This window comes from Parasteatoda tepidariorum, chromosome 3 (assembly GCF_043381705.1).
Source record: "Parasteatoda tepidariorum isolate YZ-2023 chromosome 3, CAS_Ptep_4.0, whole genome shotgun sequence".
NCBI lineage: Eukaryota > Metazoa > Arthropoda > Arachnida > Araneae > Theridiidae > Parasteatoda > Parasteatoda tepidariorum.
In genome coordinates this window covers 22,912,140-22,929,416 of record NC_092206.1, presented here as the reverse complement: position 1 = coordinate 22,929,416, position 17,277 = coordinate 22,912,140, and the positions used below count along the sequence as shown (strand labels likewise).

Genomic DNA, 17,277 nt, shown 5'->3' with positions numbered 1-17,277 from the left:
TAATAAAGTCAATCAATAGGCAAACAACCATAACAGTAGATGTAGGTATTTTAGTATGATTATTATTATTTTTTTTTGTAGTTTTAATGACATGTAATAGGAATTGTCAGGACAAAATTGAATTTTCAAGCAAAGAAATTATTACATTAATATTTATTAGCTTTTAACTGAAAGAAACTACTCTAAAAATGTTCTTAATTTTGCTTTTAATTTTTAAAAAAAATCTGAAAAACTCCTACTCTTTTTTCATTAATCAATAGCATGATGCAATACTTAATGTTCCGGCAAAAAAATGTTTTACAGTGAATGACGAATTAAATCGGCATAGAAGTATTTAGATGCTAATTTGCATTAAATGTATGTAAATTGATAATAAAATGTAATGGCTATTACTTTCAATGAAGATATGTACTTAACAAGAAAATCGTGAGCGAAAGAAAGCGACTTAACAAAAAATAAAAATAAAAAATAATCGAGAACTTTTGTTTCCTTAAATTTATTTTGAGTTAAAAAAAACAGAATTAGGAAGGAAAAAAAAACTTTAGCAAAGTTAGAAATTATCTTTTAAAGAATACAATAAAATTTATTTATTAGATAAAAAAAAGTTAATTAAATTCAGTTAATTATATAATTCCATTCTATTTAGCAATGAAAATTATTTTTTTGGAATCACGCATTTATTTATTTAACCCTTCGAGACAAATAATCGTGCCTCAAAGGAATTGATTATTTTCTTCCGATTTTTTCTTTATTGGTTTCTTCATTTTAATCGCTGTATTTATTTTTTTTCTCATTGAAAATTTAAATCTAATTACCATAGTTCTCAGGACTACATTCACTTTTCTACTTCTCATTACAACAAATGTATCGTTATTTCGTTTCAATAATAAGAAAAAAATGCTCAATTATTGCATGATCAAATAAAAATTATTCATGAAATGTTTTAAATAATGTAAATGAGTATTAAGGAAATTATTTTATTGCCCTTCCGTACCGATATTTTTCTCTGCGTGGGTACATAATATTTTTTCAGTTTATCACTTAGTTACTCTGTTTATAAAAATGCTCCATGAGTAAGCATATAAAAGCGATTGTCCATATTTAATCAGTCTAAAAACTATGCGTAGAAGTTTGCAATAAAAATGATTTTAAAATTTCCAATTAAGTATAGATTAAATTTCAATGCTAGGAAAAAACTGGAAATAACGCTCATTAATATTTTTTTTCCATTTAATTCGATCTTCGATACTTTTGTATCGCTTATTTCAAATCTGCAATCGTTTACCTTCTTCAAGCCCCAGTTATTTTAATGACATTTTTAGTCAATTTTTTGTTTAAAAACGTAGGTCGTACAAATGTTTGCGATGCGACAAACTTTTAAGAAAGTAGAGGCAAATTATCAGAATTGAAACTGCATAGAAACCCAAGCCTGGAAATGTTATTATACGGCGATAGGGACGCTTCCGTATTAGTCCCCTTAGTGTGGTAGTGAACAGTTTCTAATAGGGGAAGCTTCTCAAACATCTTCATAATGACATTTACGGGCATGGATATATATGCAGTTTTAGTCCTGATTAAGGGTCCTAACTCCCCTGGGGATTTGTTGCAACTTTTACGTGACTCCCAGTGATGTATAAAGTTTTTAAACTGGCACATTTTGACAAAAAATAGACGAAAAATGAATTGCAAAAAAATCTGCATCTTTAGGTGCAAAACCAATTTCAGATTTAAAATCCCGATGGGGCAATATCATATGTTTGCATAAATGCTACAAAAATTTTGCTTCCCAGTGCAATTTGAAGAATGCGGGCCATTCCTGCGATGATGTATTTTAAAGAATTTGATTAGTGTTTCGTATAATCTAATTTTTTCGCCTTTCATTTTATGTATGAAATTGTGGAATTGTGGAATTAAACACATCAATCAGAAATGTTTGATGTGTTTAATTCCACGATTGATGCTTAAGCTTCAAAACACTTTTATACTCAACTGAGAAAGATGGAATAAGTTAGTAGATTATGAAGAAAAAGAATCCTACACTTGATTCATCAGAAAATTTTGCATTCAAGAACGTAAAACATGATTTCTCCACCATACATAAAAACGAAAGTCTATCTGCATATGTGTTTGCTACTATTTCGAGAATGGTAGCACACATATATGCAGATTTGAATCATGTTTTTTTGTAGTTTTCTATTCTTTAACACTTTTCGATGTTGGGTTAGTCAGATGCAATATCCAAAACATGAAATTTAATTGCTGAAACCATTGTTATAGATTAAACATTCGTTAATTTCTTTTGAACAGCTTCACTAATTGACACGGTGTGTTTTTTTATTACATATTGCTTTATTTATAGCAGACATAATGATTTTGAGATATTTTTTATCCCTAAGCGTTGTAATTTTTGCATGAAATCTTGCAAAAACACGTTTTATAATTATTTCAACATTGCCTGTAATAGAAACAGCATCGTTACAACAAGTTTAATCGAAGAACGCACAAAATCTTCAGAAAAAATTAAATAATTGAAGCTCTCTAAGTTCGTAGTATATACTTAGGCTAAAAAAAAGTTACGTAAAAGCATTGACAATCTAAAGTTGATTTTGATTACGTGTTAAACTTATCATAAGAATGCAAAAAAACCTTTTTAACGTCAATTTGCTAAAATTAACTTCCAATTTAGCTTTGTAAAGTCAGTTTAAAGTTTTTACGCTACGTCAAATCCTAAGAAATATTTTTTTAGCAGATATGAATACTTGAAGCACGGACATTATTTAAATCATAATAATTGCTCTCAGACATTACCGCAAAGAACTGCTTTGTTTTAATTTCGTTTAAAAATAAAGTTTGAATCAAAACAGAGATATGACGTTTATAAGAAGCATGTTAATTGTTTGGAACTTTTAATAGCTAGTCATATAAACTCTTTTTAAGACTAAACAAGCTCGAAAAAAATTTAAAAAAACAATATTTCTTTCATGATTTCCTATAGAAAAATTATTTTGACCAAAAAAGGAATGAATTTCAGCCTTTAGGAATTTAAGCAGAATGTTATACTTAATTTAATTACCAAGTTTTTACTTAATACGCACTAGAATAAAAGAAAATGAAGTTTAAAAGTAAATTTGAAGACGAAACTTTAATTGAATAATATTAAACAAAATACTTGTTCTGTTTTTAGTGACTGGATTTTAATATTTTTACTATAACTTTTGAAGGTTTTTTAGCAATTTCATATACTTGGTACCAAACTCTTCAAAATGAGACAGGCTACTACAAGCATTATATTCTTTTAAATTCCGTTAATCCGTCTTTATCCAACATATTCAAACGTCTTTATCAAATTTTTATTTACTTATTTATTTTTCACTTTTTCGTGGGTTATAAGTTCTCAGTCACATTACGATAAATAAAAATGAATTATTAAAAAATGTAGTTAAAACTATTATTATTACTATTATTGATTAAACAATAAAAAATGCTGTCAAAACTATTTTGTCCTTATTATTATATTTCTTTATTACTACATTTACAATAAAAAGAAATCATATAGAAAACAAGTTTTAATAATATCCTAGTAAATATATCAAAACACACGGCGATTTACTAAAACAAGGACAGAAATAAAATTCTACCAAACAACCAATGACTAGAAAATAAACCCCCATAAGTCACATGTGAGAACCCTGTCGATAAAAATGGGGATGTCTCCTCAAAATCGAATGCTATTAGCGGATGCGTCAGTGAAAAATTGACTTCCAACTTTATTTATATTCTTCCAATACGACTTTCACACTATTTTTGTTTGCCATGACTGGAATCTATTGTCGAAACATCACGTGAAGTTTTGGCTTAGAGATATTCTATGTGAGGACATTCGAAATTCGTCAGCTGTCAATATGATTTCGAGACACATTCTTGGGATCAATAATTTTGCATCTCTTTGTCTTTTCTTTTCCAATTCCATCTACTATATTTGCATCGGGGCATTCCATTATTTGGCATATAGGTAAAGCACATTGAAAGTATAAATCATGGAATAAAATCTGTAAATATTTATACTTTAATTAAGTTTTAAACGTTTTTGGTGTTTTGTTCGTAAATTCCATTTTAAAAAAAAGTAATTCAACGATAAAGTTGAAGACTACAGGAATTAAAACACAACTTTTAATTAAGTCTAGGCAGCATTTACAAATAACCGTGTCTCAAAGCACAGAGATAGAATTCAGGTGTCATTAGAATTACAAATAAGTTGTATTGTAATGTCAGCAAAAAAGAATTTATTGGAAGTTCATATTATATTGCTAAAGATTAAATTTGTAGAAAAAAAGGCAAAAATTGATTGGTAACATATAAATTAAAGAAATTAATTTATTCATTAATGGAAGCTCTCATATTATCTAGATATTTTTGCTATTTAAGCGGCATGTTGGTATAAACCCCTGATGGAAGAAAGTAAATAAAATCCTGGAAATCTTGACTTACAGCATTTTCGAAAGTAAATTTTTTTCCAATTAAAGGTTGTTAGAATTAAAGAAGAAGTGGTAGTTAGTGAGGTCTAGATTTGATAAATATGGATGTTGATGCTGATCTAATTATAATCCTGTAGTTTTTTCAGATATTGTTGTTATAGCATTACTATATAATAAGAAATGAGTTTTATCAGTTGACCGATTCTGGATGCTTTACATTAACTTTATGGATTATTTCGTCCAGTTTGTTGCAATAAAATTCTGTTGTGATTGTCTAATGGAAGATAGTCTTAACGGTGGCCTTTAGTTCAACATTGATTTTCTATTCTAGGTGTTCATGCCGCATATCAGTAAGGACAAGTTTATATGTGCGGATTTTGAAAGCAACATTTTTTAGATTTTATAAGGATTTTTCAAACAGATGAGAAGTGTTTTTTTCCATAAAAAGGAACGATGAGACGTTAAACAAATACCAACAATCCCTATAATTCTTTTTCTAGATAAATTCGTGTGTTTGACTCACGACATTTCGATCGACAAAAAACCCAGAGTTGTTCTTCTCCGTAAGAAAGACGCAGTGAACCGCCATATCCGATGACATATTCAATTATTCGTAATTGGATACAGCTTTAAATGAGAGTTTTAAGAAAATGGACATTCCTTGTAATGCATGTTTTAAAGTGGACACATATTTAACAACATTTGATTCTGTTTTTAAACTTATCTTATGAATATTAATTTTTTTTAATAATAAACTAATAAATCCAAATAAATTCGTAAAGCGCTGTCATTCGCTGTCGTTTTTATTTTGCAACCGACGTTGAAAAGCTGACCCAATTCTGAGTTTACGACAACGAATGTTCAGCTCCGTGGCCTTGTTATTTTAAAACCTTACCCAGAAGACAAGAGAATTTCTATATCAAGCATTTGGACTAACTAGTATTAATGAAGGACTTTATGATGGAACTAACCTGCATTTATGTTGTATGGAGAGGAATATCACTAAAAGCTTCCACGGTCAGCCCGATGGCAAGGGGACTGCAACCCATTATCTGTCTACCACTGACGATATTTTATGTCAGCATTGAGGTCGGTGTGGACCGCGAGCAGAATTCGAATCAACTGTTCAGCTCTTAATCTGAGTTCATCGATTCATATTATTTCAATACATCAAGTTGGTGGGCGTTAAAAGTTCTTGTAATAAGAATCAATAGTAAATATTTATTTGGGAGACACATATTTCCCTTATAACGTGAAAAGACAGCAATTAAATGTCTATATTACTTTTACCATGATTCTCAGTTTCTCTTTTGCCTCGACTTGTCTTACCTTTTTCTCTTGAATCACTGGAATAAAGTCTTGCGCTTTAATCTCACTTTATACACGTCAACTCGTAATGGGAGATCTATATCACAACAATTTTTTTAGTTCTAATGATATACATTATTTTATCTACTTATGTAGTAATATAAAATTTAATCACCTCGGGATAAAATTGGAAGATATACTGTTGATTCCTATTTTTTTTTTTTCATTCAGAAGAATCACAGGAAAATAGTGATATAAAGTTCTTTTGTTTTTATATTAACCTGAAACTTAAAGTGTTTATCTTTCCATTTATTTTAATACTGGTTATAGTACTGCAGATAGTTTAATCAACGACGCCTTTAATAAAATCATAAAAACATGGTACGCATTTTCCAGCCATATGAAGCTTTAAATTTGAATTTTTGGCCAGTCTCAGATTTAGATCATAACAAGAACGGGGGACGTCCAAAACAGGTTTGAAAAATTTTCATGCGCCATTTTATACGTTTGGCGATTTTGAATAATATATATTAGATAAAAAAAAAAATTCGTAATTTTGTGCACTTTGTTTTTCTTTTAAATCAATATAACTTGGAGCAATACATGTCACCTGCTCAATACTCACTGAACCCCACTTTAACTTCTCAATAGTTTCTGTTTTATTTTCAATCATTGTTACTTTATAATTAATATTCTATTTTCATAGTACATATTTATATTTAATATTATCAATATTTAATAAAATTCATATTTAATGTTTTTATTTCAATGCCCACCTGCGTTAACATCCGTCAATTCAGGCATATACAGAACGATTTTGTTGGCCTCTCTTTCAGGGGCAATATAGCCAACGTCGGAGGGCCAACGTCGCTCCCACAGTGAGGACAGATAGTACAGAGAAGGAAAGAACATCCATGTCTTACCCGGGATTCGAACCCAGAATCTTTCTGATGCAAGGACGGCCGGTCGGCGTATTTAATGTTAATATTCACAATGGCATATATCATTAATGGCATATTTGCTTAAATCAAATTTTATGGATTAATTTATGAGTGTTTTTTGGCCACTTTGAATGATATATATTTAAGAACTTACGAAAACTTGTTATGTCGTGCATGCAGTTGCAATTTACCACTTTAATAAATATAGTTCATTTGGAGCTCCACAAAATGCTCAATTCACTCACCAACTCTCACGTCCTCAAGGCTATATTAGGTTGTATTGAGCTCTCTCAGGAATCCAGGAAGTTTGAAATTCAAAAAATAAAAACTTAAATTAATTCAAAAGGGAAGAAAAATGAGATAGATAGTATGGCTTGAATAATGTGAAATATTGTTCAAAGTATCGTCGATATTCATCAAAAAAATCTACGACTGCGTTCATGCACAGACAGAGAAGCTGACTCGTGAATGGTATTCCAACAATGTCGTGCTGTTCATCAAGGGTATACCAACGTCAAAAACACACTGCGAGCACCGATGGTTTAATTTCTTTTTTTTCTTTTTTTTATATCCGTGAAACGTCTGAACATTAATATTTGAGCTGTTTTTGGAGTGCATAAGTATTGTATGATGCGACGCTTGATTTGACAAGATCTTGAGATTATTATAGCTGCACTTCCATACCATTGTTTCACTTATTAATTGGGTGTGGTGTTGCCTTTCTTTGTAGAGATAGAGGTGAATGGATTACAGAAAATATTTAGATTACATACCTAGCTGTTAATGTTACTTTTTGTACACTGACTGAATGGCTACTTAGCAAACTGGGCAAGATATCTAGAAACCATTGAGAATGTATATATTTCTTCTACATAATGGTTCAAACAGCGAAGAATGTATTAATGATGCAAATAGAAGCACTCATTAACTCAGAAAAGAAGAGATACCGACAAGCAACCGCTTTTGCATACAAACAGAGCTGTCCACCAGACTGGCTACTGCTTGGCTCAAATGAAGATTTCAAAGACCATGTTCCTGATGATAGGGTTTGGAGGGAGGAAACAGAAAGTGGATGGGAAATATCTTGGACAATCCTTCCAGAAACTTCTCAAGCTTGAAAGGAAGTCTTCCGATGAGTCTTTAAGAAAGGCTGTACCTGACACTGTCAATGTAAGAAGGCTTTTCTAAAGAAATGCTGCTCTTTAAAGAATGCTGCTCTTTCAAGAAGAGTTTTACTTTGTTTTCGATGATTTTAAATTTTGAATTTAATTACGATGTTAATCCAGCTTATAGCGTTTTAATATCTACGAAATATAGACTATCCAATAATTCAAAAATATATTACAAAAAATTATTTATAATTATTTGATTACAAAATTTAATTTGACTACATTTATTGTTAATGAAATATGACATATATTCTTAAAAAATGAATAATACGTAATTCTCTTAATGTAACAATCTGTAATTTAAAATATAATATTCAAAGATACCTTCCACGTGTTCATGATAAAATTATATTTAATTCGCTCATTTTTTATAAGAAATTTAATAATTTTATTCTTTATATAAGAGATACAAAAAATTACTTTTGTGAAGAATTATTTGTTTAAAATGAAAAGGAAATTCATTTATCTTAGTTACAATTCAAATGAAAAGCACGAGGGAAAAAAACAGCAGTATTTGCAATATTAATATTCATCCAGCCATTGTTCTTTTCCTCTTTAATTAATTTATTAAAATAAAAAATATTTTACTGAGAACAAAATAAAAAAAATATTAAATTACGAACGTAACTTATAATTTATTTTTATTTGTTAAAGTGAAGTTTAAGGCCGAGCATAAGAACTTAGGAAAAAAAATTCTAGCACTCTTCTCGAATCATATTCCAATTTGAATTAAAGCGCGGAACGTAATTATTTTTTTTTATTTCACTCGAAACTTCAGAATTATTTTTTTTTACAGAAAGAAGAATCTTAACTTCGTTCCATCATGTTTTTTTCATTGCTTGACATCATCGAAACTATTACTTTACATATTAATTAGGTTTACTTAAGTCTCTGAAAACTGGAAACTATTTTTCTTCCTTTTTATTTGAGAAACTCTATCACAAAAAATTCTTTAATTAGTTGCTCCTTTAAATATTTTTTTAAGAGTGTGATTAAATAATGTAAACCCAAATTTTCATTTTTGCTATTGAATCATTTGATTAACTGTTGATAAGAATTTAATAATGAATAACTCGAACTTTCCGAAATAGAAATTCGTGTTTCTATCTTAACTACTAAAGAGTCGCTGACAACTTAACCACAAAAGGTCACATTATCTGAAACACTAAAGGTCACACATTATGTTTAGTTTCACACTGAGACAATTTTTTGTTCAATATTTTTATTTACTTTTCTGAAATTCAGAATTGTGCATATTAGGCTCTGAAAACACAGTGAACCAAGCACAGGGGTTCGTTTTGATTGGAGATGAATAAAATAGTCCTTAAGACTCCAAAAATTTATTAACAGAATCTTCCAGAAAGTATACCTATTTATGGCACTCGATTACAATTCAAACAACAAGCTTTGGAACCTCAGACTGTTCAAGGAATTCAAAAAGACTCGCGAATCAGGGCCCTATTGCAGTCACACAAAAAACTAATGTCTGCGAAGCAAACTTCATTTATATAAACTTAGTGAGTTGGTGAGGAAAACCCTAAACTTTCGAGATGACTCTAGACAATTCTCATGTAACTCAGTAAATATTAGTCCTATCGTTTCAAGACACGAATTTTCCAGGACTATCATTTTGTAGCCAAAATGATTACCAAGCATCGCCAAGTCAGCAAAAATGTCCAAGTTATCCATAAGAAATGCATTATGTGTTTTAGAATCAGCCTGAGATATTTAGCCTCATAACAAAAGAATATTCACAAAATTATGCACATATATACAGATTTGTGACTATAGCCCATGTATAACATCCAGAGTTTGGCATCAGTTATTTTTTTCTCAACCCATTTAATAACTGAATGAAAAGTGAACCCTTTTCCAAACAAGTGCTTTCGGTAAGAGATATTTCTGGTTTAGATGCTTTCGCACCAGATCAAGTAATCGGATATACTCCACGTACAACTCTATCGGTTAAAACATTATTTTTGAAAATAAAATTTTGTATCAAAGCAATGATCCAGTTTTTATAATTAACAAATGATTTAATGAATGTGTATAGATTATTAAAGTATATATGTTACCGGCAAAGTATGAAATCCGGCATTGTATAGAATGACTAGGCATTGTATAGAATGTCTAAAATTAGCCGACAAAGTATGAAATGATTTATATTTCACACATTTCCTAGACATTCTATAGATTGCCAAATGAGAAACCGGCAAAGTACAAAATACATCTCCTATTCGTCTCAAATATCACTTGGCAAGGCTCGTGACTTTCAACGCGTGGCTCGTGACTTTTGACTAATAAAAAAAATTATTTTTTTACTGTGCTACACGGAAATGGAGAAATGTAATGAAATTTAAAGGGAAAAATTTAATGAAATATAATTTATTCAAGTCTGTCATGTTGCAACAAGTAGGTTAATTTCACATTTTTTATATGAAAATTTTGTTTCCCTTAATAAGAAAGGCTTAAATTTTGTTTTGCATAACTTTTTAACTTTCTTTCCACATTTTGAATAAGTGCTTTTCAATGGCACTCTCAGTATTTTTACAGAATAACATCTTTATTTTTGAGAAATGCGTGTTACTGTGAATGACCGAAATCGGTTGTTTTACATTTATTCGATATTTTAATACTTACTGACGATAGATTAGAAGAAACATCAGTGTAGTGTATACCGGACAAATGTATACCGGGCAATGGCACTTAGCTAGAACTAGTATGGCTGGACCTTTGGTAAATGTCCGAAATATGTACTAGGTCTAGTTAAGTGCCATTGCCCGGTATACCCTACACTGATGTTTTTTTAAGGGCAATGATCACTACCCGGTATACATTTGCCCGATACTGCAAACACTGATGTTTCTTCTAATCTATCGTCAGTACGTATTAAGATATCGAATAAATGTAATTATATCCACGAATAAATTAATATCAAATCGGATGTAAGAAATATTTCGGACATTCCCCCAAGCGACTATGTGATTGTCAACATTCACCGGTGAAAGTCAACAATCACCGATTTCGCTCATTCACAGTAACATGCACATCATTTACATAATAACCTCATCAGGACGTTTATTTCATACTTTGCCTAAATAGCATCCGGCATTGTATAGAATGCCTAGGCATTTTATACAATGCCTAGGCAAAGTATGTAATACTTCTCACATTTCATACTTTGCCTAAAAACGTCAGGCATTCTATACAATGCCTAGTTATTCCATACAGTGCCGGCGTTTCATACTTTGCCGGTAACATGTAGATTGAATAATATCCTCCAGTTGCAGTAAATAACTGCAGCGTAACAAGTTTAATTATCATGGATTAAATGCTAAAGTAACCAAATCAATTAATGGAAAAAAACAAAATCATATGCATAAAGCGTTTTTTCACAGATTTGCTTTTTAGGGAAAAAAATTAAAATTAATTAATGTAGTCGCTAATACACGTCTTGTACTGAGTGAGCTAAAAATGGTTAATTTTTAAAATCCAGATCTGATGATTTGACATTGTTCAATTCTAGTTTTATCTCGTCAATGAATTTTTTATTCTGGATATAAACGTGTGTCAAAAAGCGCGTTAAGAAAATGGAATCAACTCGAACTGCTTTCTCCAGTAAATGAATACAGCTCAAAATGCGAGTTTAAGAAAATAAACACAGCCTGAAATGCATGTTTTAAAATGGACACGTATATTTTAAAAAATGTATACAGCATTTGATTCTGTTTTTACACTTTTTTTTAAGGAATAAACGAATGAATCCAAATCAATTCCTAAAGTGGTGTCGCTCATTTTATTTTGTTTTATAAACAGCGTTGAGCAGCTGGCCTAATTCTGGGTTTAAAGCGATGAATGTTCAACACAGTGGATTTGTTATTTTGAACCTTACCCAAAAGACAAGAAGGCTTCGGTATCGAGCAAAAGGAAAAGCTAGTCTTAGTAGATGAGTTTTTGATGGAACTAACCCTCATTTGAGTTACAGTGAGAGTAAAATTACTTACAAATTCAACGGTTAGCCTGACGGCAAGGGGATCCTAACTCATGATCTGTCTACCACTGAAGATATTTCATGTTAGCATTGTGGCTGATGTGAGCCGGGAGCAGAATTCGTATCAACCAGACGCCTTTGGGATTCAAACCTTGTTCCTTATATTAGGAGGTGGAGTGCTTTATCCAATGAGCCACCACGGCTCCATGTCCTTCGTTCTTTTATAATTTATTTTGCTTTTATAAACATCGTTGAACAGCAGACCCAATTTTGAGTTTTCGACCACCGCTGTTCAACTCTCTAGTCTTGTAACACTGAACCATATCTAGAAGGCATGGAAACTTCTGGATCAAGTATTGGTAAATTTGCCTTTATGGAAGACCTTCTTGGTGAAACTAACCACATTTACTTTACATTGAGAGGAAGACCACAAAAACCTACGATTAACCTGATAGCAAGGGAATTATAACCCATGATCCGTCAATCACTGATGATATATTATGTCAGCACTGAGGTCGATGTGAGCCGGGAGCAGAATTCGTATCGACCAACCATCACTGGGATTCGAACCTTGGTTACTTCATTGGGAGGTAAGTGCTATATCCCCTGAGCCACAATGGCTTAAAAAGAACGTAATTAAAAATAGGGAAGCCAAATCACGCCCTTTTTTTAAGAAAAAAAAGCGTAATTAAAAAACGGTTTGATTTATTATTTCTGCTCTCGTTCTATTCTAGTTCTAAACAACAGGTGTGGTGATCAGTGTAACAGAATAAGCCAACATTTTTTGGTACGAATTCAAGGTGGATTTTAATACCCTTGTCATTATTTCTGAAAAGGTATCGCTTATATATTTTCAAATATATCTTAGAAACATAATCAACTTTTATAATAACAAACTCTAATGAAAATTTTCTAACATCGGAAAAGTATTTGAAAGTAATACCCATACAAAATCCAACAATGCAATATATCACTGTCCTTAAAATAAATCTGACAAGCGTTCTTACAAGAAGCCCCATGCAAGCATGTTATCAAAATTTGAAATTAAAACTAAGTCGCTAAAAGCTTTCGACAAGACAGGTTCTCATGTTTTGTTTCTTAGTCATAATTCTTACCGAAGGGATACAATTATTTCAAAGAGACACGGTTACAGGAGGAGAAAGGCAGAAGATAATGTATTTGAGAATAAATAGATTCTTTACCAAAAGTCTATTTCACATATTATCTTTCATAATTATAAAATAGAATTTTCGTGGCTACCTTTTGAGAAAGATACAATTTGTAGAATATTGTCATGTGTGTTTATAAATGAAGTTCCAACTGCTTTCGGAACAAATAGTCACTTATCAAATTTTAAGGAAAAGTCTATTTTTAGTTTAAAGTTTAGAAATTAAAGTGTTGCTTAATACAGTGCAAATAATAAGGATATCAAACTTTAGAAGAAATACAAATGTAAATATTCCTATTTGGATTATAGTTATTTAAAGCAGACAAATCATTGAATCGATATGGAAGTTTAACGTAATATTATCGAAAGGAATTTACCATCACAATAACCTTTGTTCTAAAAATTCATTATCTCGTACCATGAATGGAGGATTAACTTTGGGTAACTTTAGGTAACCATTGGGGTAACTTTGCTTTTTTTCTTCAAAAATGCTACTTATCTTAATATAGAGAATATATTCTTGTATCTTAAAGGTGACCTTATCTTGCTTTTTTATGTGTGATTAAAAAAGGGGTTAGTTAAGTTTCATACGTAGAAATATTTTTCAGCTTTTGATCCCTTCAAAATCATGATTACATATGCGTAATTATGCGATTCTCCTTTCACAATTCACATATTTCGATGCGGTATTATTTTATCACATGTCTTCGACGTATTCTTATCCGTATTCTTTAGTACGTATACTCTCGAAATATGCAAGCTTGTTTAAGTTCTTTTTCAATCTTCCTGTTCGGATAAAAGATACAAAGCAACACTATTTTCTTTTTCTTTACACATATTTAAAATTAGATAAAAAAAAAATGCGAAATTAATTTCTTGATTTGTTATCTTGTTTTTCAGTTGTTAAATTTTTTAAGCAGTAATATTGTTTCAAATGTATAATGATTTATTTTTAATAAATAATATTTAAGTTAGTACTATATTTATTAAAAACTCAGGTTTTTAAAGTATATTTAAAACAACAGATTTCAATAAATCTAATTTTTTAATTAAAGAAAAAACACTTTGGGTGAAATATGCTACGCGTGATGCTTAAAAATTGGAAACAAGTCGGTAAATTAGAAAAAGAAGGAGGAAAAATTACCGGAATCTTTTGAGTTTGTGATAATCTTGTTTACTTAAACAAAATAGTGACCCTTTCTGGAATTTCATACTCAAATTTTAATAGAAAAACAAAACGAAGGGATATTATGGTAAATTTTGAAAATTCTGTAGCCTAAATAAAGTAAATTACAGGAAACTTTTTGAAAAACCTTTCCCTCATAGGACATGAGAGGAAATAATGTAATAATATATATAAAATATATAAAATGCAAAATAATTGACCATAAAATGTTTTAAAACAAACTTTTCAGTATTATAAAAAAAGTAAAGTTCTGCACTAGTTAAAATTACAATTTGTTCGAAATTTTTTGCAAATTTAAATGTTTTTTCATTATTCTCTTAGCTTTCTTGCTTTAAATGTTGACTATTTATCCATTATTGTTTGAAAAATTATTACTCTCTCACAATATCTTTACTTCTTTGTTTATAAAATCGCGCTCAAGCAGATGTCAGTCAAGAATAGGCAAAAAAAAAATAACGGAGAGATAACCTGTTTCTAGATATAAATCACAATTTTTCATCAAATTATTTCACGTCAAGTCAACGAGTTAAACAGCTTCTCATTTATTTCTACCTTATTAAGTCACACAATCGGTATTCTTCAGTTTAAACTTTCATTTTGCCAGTGAAGCTTTCTAATTCATTTGCAAAAAAATTATTTAAAAAAAATCTCTTTCGGTCACAATTTGATTTCGAAAAGCCAACTAAAAACTTCAACAAAACGTTTATTAAAAAGTACTTGCGCATCAATAGCAAATGAAACAAAAGCTTTAATAACAGATGAATTAGTTATTTAAAATTCAAGCGTCAGGCGAAAAGCAAACACAATATCATACAATGAGTATAATTTCATTTATCCAGTAACTTAATTATGTAGTTCAATGAAGCGAGCTTGTTTATGAATAAATCAAATAAAAGTGCGTAAAAGTTGTATCTATACTTTTGAAATGTTAAGATAACATACTATCTTTCGCAGATGAGTAATACGTTTTAATAATTTCAGCTCAAAGTACCTTAGCGACTGTTTACTTAAAAGAGCAAACTAACTGAATTCAGAAATACGGGCATTAATTTAATGACATAGTTGATTTTGAGCGTTTCAATTATTTTTCTGAAAGACATCAGTTTTAATATAAGGTTTATTTCAATTACCTTTGTTTACTATTAAAGTTTGTTGGTTTACTGTAAAATCAAGTGATTTATCAGTACCAAGGATTTTACCAAGGATCGCTAATGCGGATTTAGTATATTTAGAAAATGCTAATTCAGACTCTGAATCTTTCAATAACATGTTTTAACTATTTGACAAAATTATATTACATGCTGATTTTCCAAATTCGAAACTACGATGTGCGAAAACAATGATATCTGAGGCATTACAGTTTTAAACAAAGATTTAACAGAATAGTTTTGAAGTTGGTAATGATTAAAAACTTTAAATTCTATGCAATAATGAATCACAATCTTTTAAATAAATGTCTCTTACTTTAGAAATATTTAGAAAATTTGCCTACCTGTTCCAGGAAATTTTCTTAGAAACCAAATCATGGTAGATTTGAAAATCATCTCAATTGTAAACAACCATGATGAAGATCACGTTAATAAAGGTTTTTTTTGTTGATATACTCACAACTCTTCAAATTGTGATAGAAAAACTAAGTTAAACTATTTAACGCAAAACACAACTTGAATTCAATAGACACTTGAGACTTGAATTCAAACACAACTTGAACCAAAAAGTACTTTATTTATTTAATTGTTTATTGGTACACATACAAAGAGGCCTGTGAGTTCAATTACGCCTTTACGGCTTATAAGCCTTTGTCATGTAGAAAGATTTGATTTGTTCACTTACGTCGCACTAGAGCTGCATAATGGGCTATTGGCGACGGTCTGGGAAAACATCCCTGAGGATGATCCGAAGACATGCCATCACAATTTTGATTCTCTGCAGAGGGATGGCACCCCCGCTTCGGTAGCGCGACGACCTGCACGCGAAGTCGAGCACTATACGGTAGAACAGTTTAACGAGGACCAATACCGCACACCCTCGGTCCCTACGCAGACTGATCCAAGTGGTCACCCACCCGCACACTGACGGCAGCCAGTGATGCTTGCCTTCGGCGATCTGCTGGGAACCGAGTCTTGACGATCAGTCCGCTGCGGGACAGTAGAAAGACAGATAGTACAATTCAGGTTGGTAGGGGTCCCGCAGTGGACTGATCGTTAGGACGTGGTTCCCAGCAGATCACCCAAGTCAAGCATCACTGGGGTCAGTGCCCGGGTAAGTGACCACTTGGATTAGTCTGCTTAGGAGCCGAGGGTGTGCGGTATTGGTCCTCGTTAAACTGTTCTACCGTAAAGTGCTCGACTTCGCATGCAGGTCGTTGGGCAACCAAAGCGGGGGTGCCATCCCCTCTACAGAGGATCAAAATTGTGATGGCATGTCTTCGGAAAATCCTCAGGGATATTTTCCCAGACCATCGCCAATAGCCCATTGTGCAGCTCTAGTGCGACGTAAGTGAACTACAACCACAGCAACAGCTGGTTTGTAGGGTTATTTACGTCGTTTATTACGTTATTTTACTTACGTCACACTTGAGTTGCTCCTGCACTATGGGTTATTGGTAACGGTGTGTGAAACATCTCTGAGGATGATCCGAAAACATACCATCGAAGTTTTGATCCTCTGCAGAGGAGATGGCTTTTCTACTATGGTAGCCGGATGCGAAGTCGAATTTTTTAAGGTAGAACAGTTTAGCGAGGACCGATACCGGGCACCATCGATCCCTGCGCAAGCTGATTAAAGTGATCACCTACCAGCACACAGACCGCAGCCAGTGATTCTTGACTTCAGAGTTCTACTGGGAACCGTTCCTTACGATCAGTCCACTGCGGGACTAGTACAATTCAAAGAAGGACAGCACGAAAACACATTCAGTGTTGCGGCAGAATTCATACCCGCTATCTCCACGCCACTCTTCCGAATGCCTATTTTCTATTTAGATGTTTACTTATCACAGAAAATGGATGATGGCAAACTCTCAGATGTCCTGAGATT

General features: G+C 31.6%; 1 protein-coding gene across 1 annotated transcript in view; it reads right to left on the bottom strand.

The window, feature by feature from the left end:
- Positions 1 to 15,971, bottom strand: part of LOC107452035 (uncharacterized) — a 178,067-nt gene extending 162,096 nt beyond the window's left edge. The window contains exon 1 of the mRNA XM_021147066.3: positions 15,731 to 15,971. Within this exon, the coding sequence (XP_021002725.1) occupies positions 15,731 to 15,782 (52 nt within the window). The 5' untranslated portion in view covers positions 15,783 to 15,971. The remainder of the gene's footprint in view (positions 1 to 15,730) is intronic.
- Between the last annotated feature and the right edge of the window lie 1,306 nt (positions 15,972 to 17,277).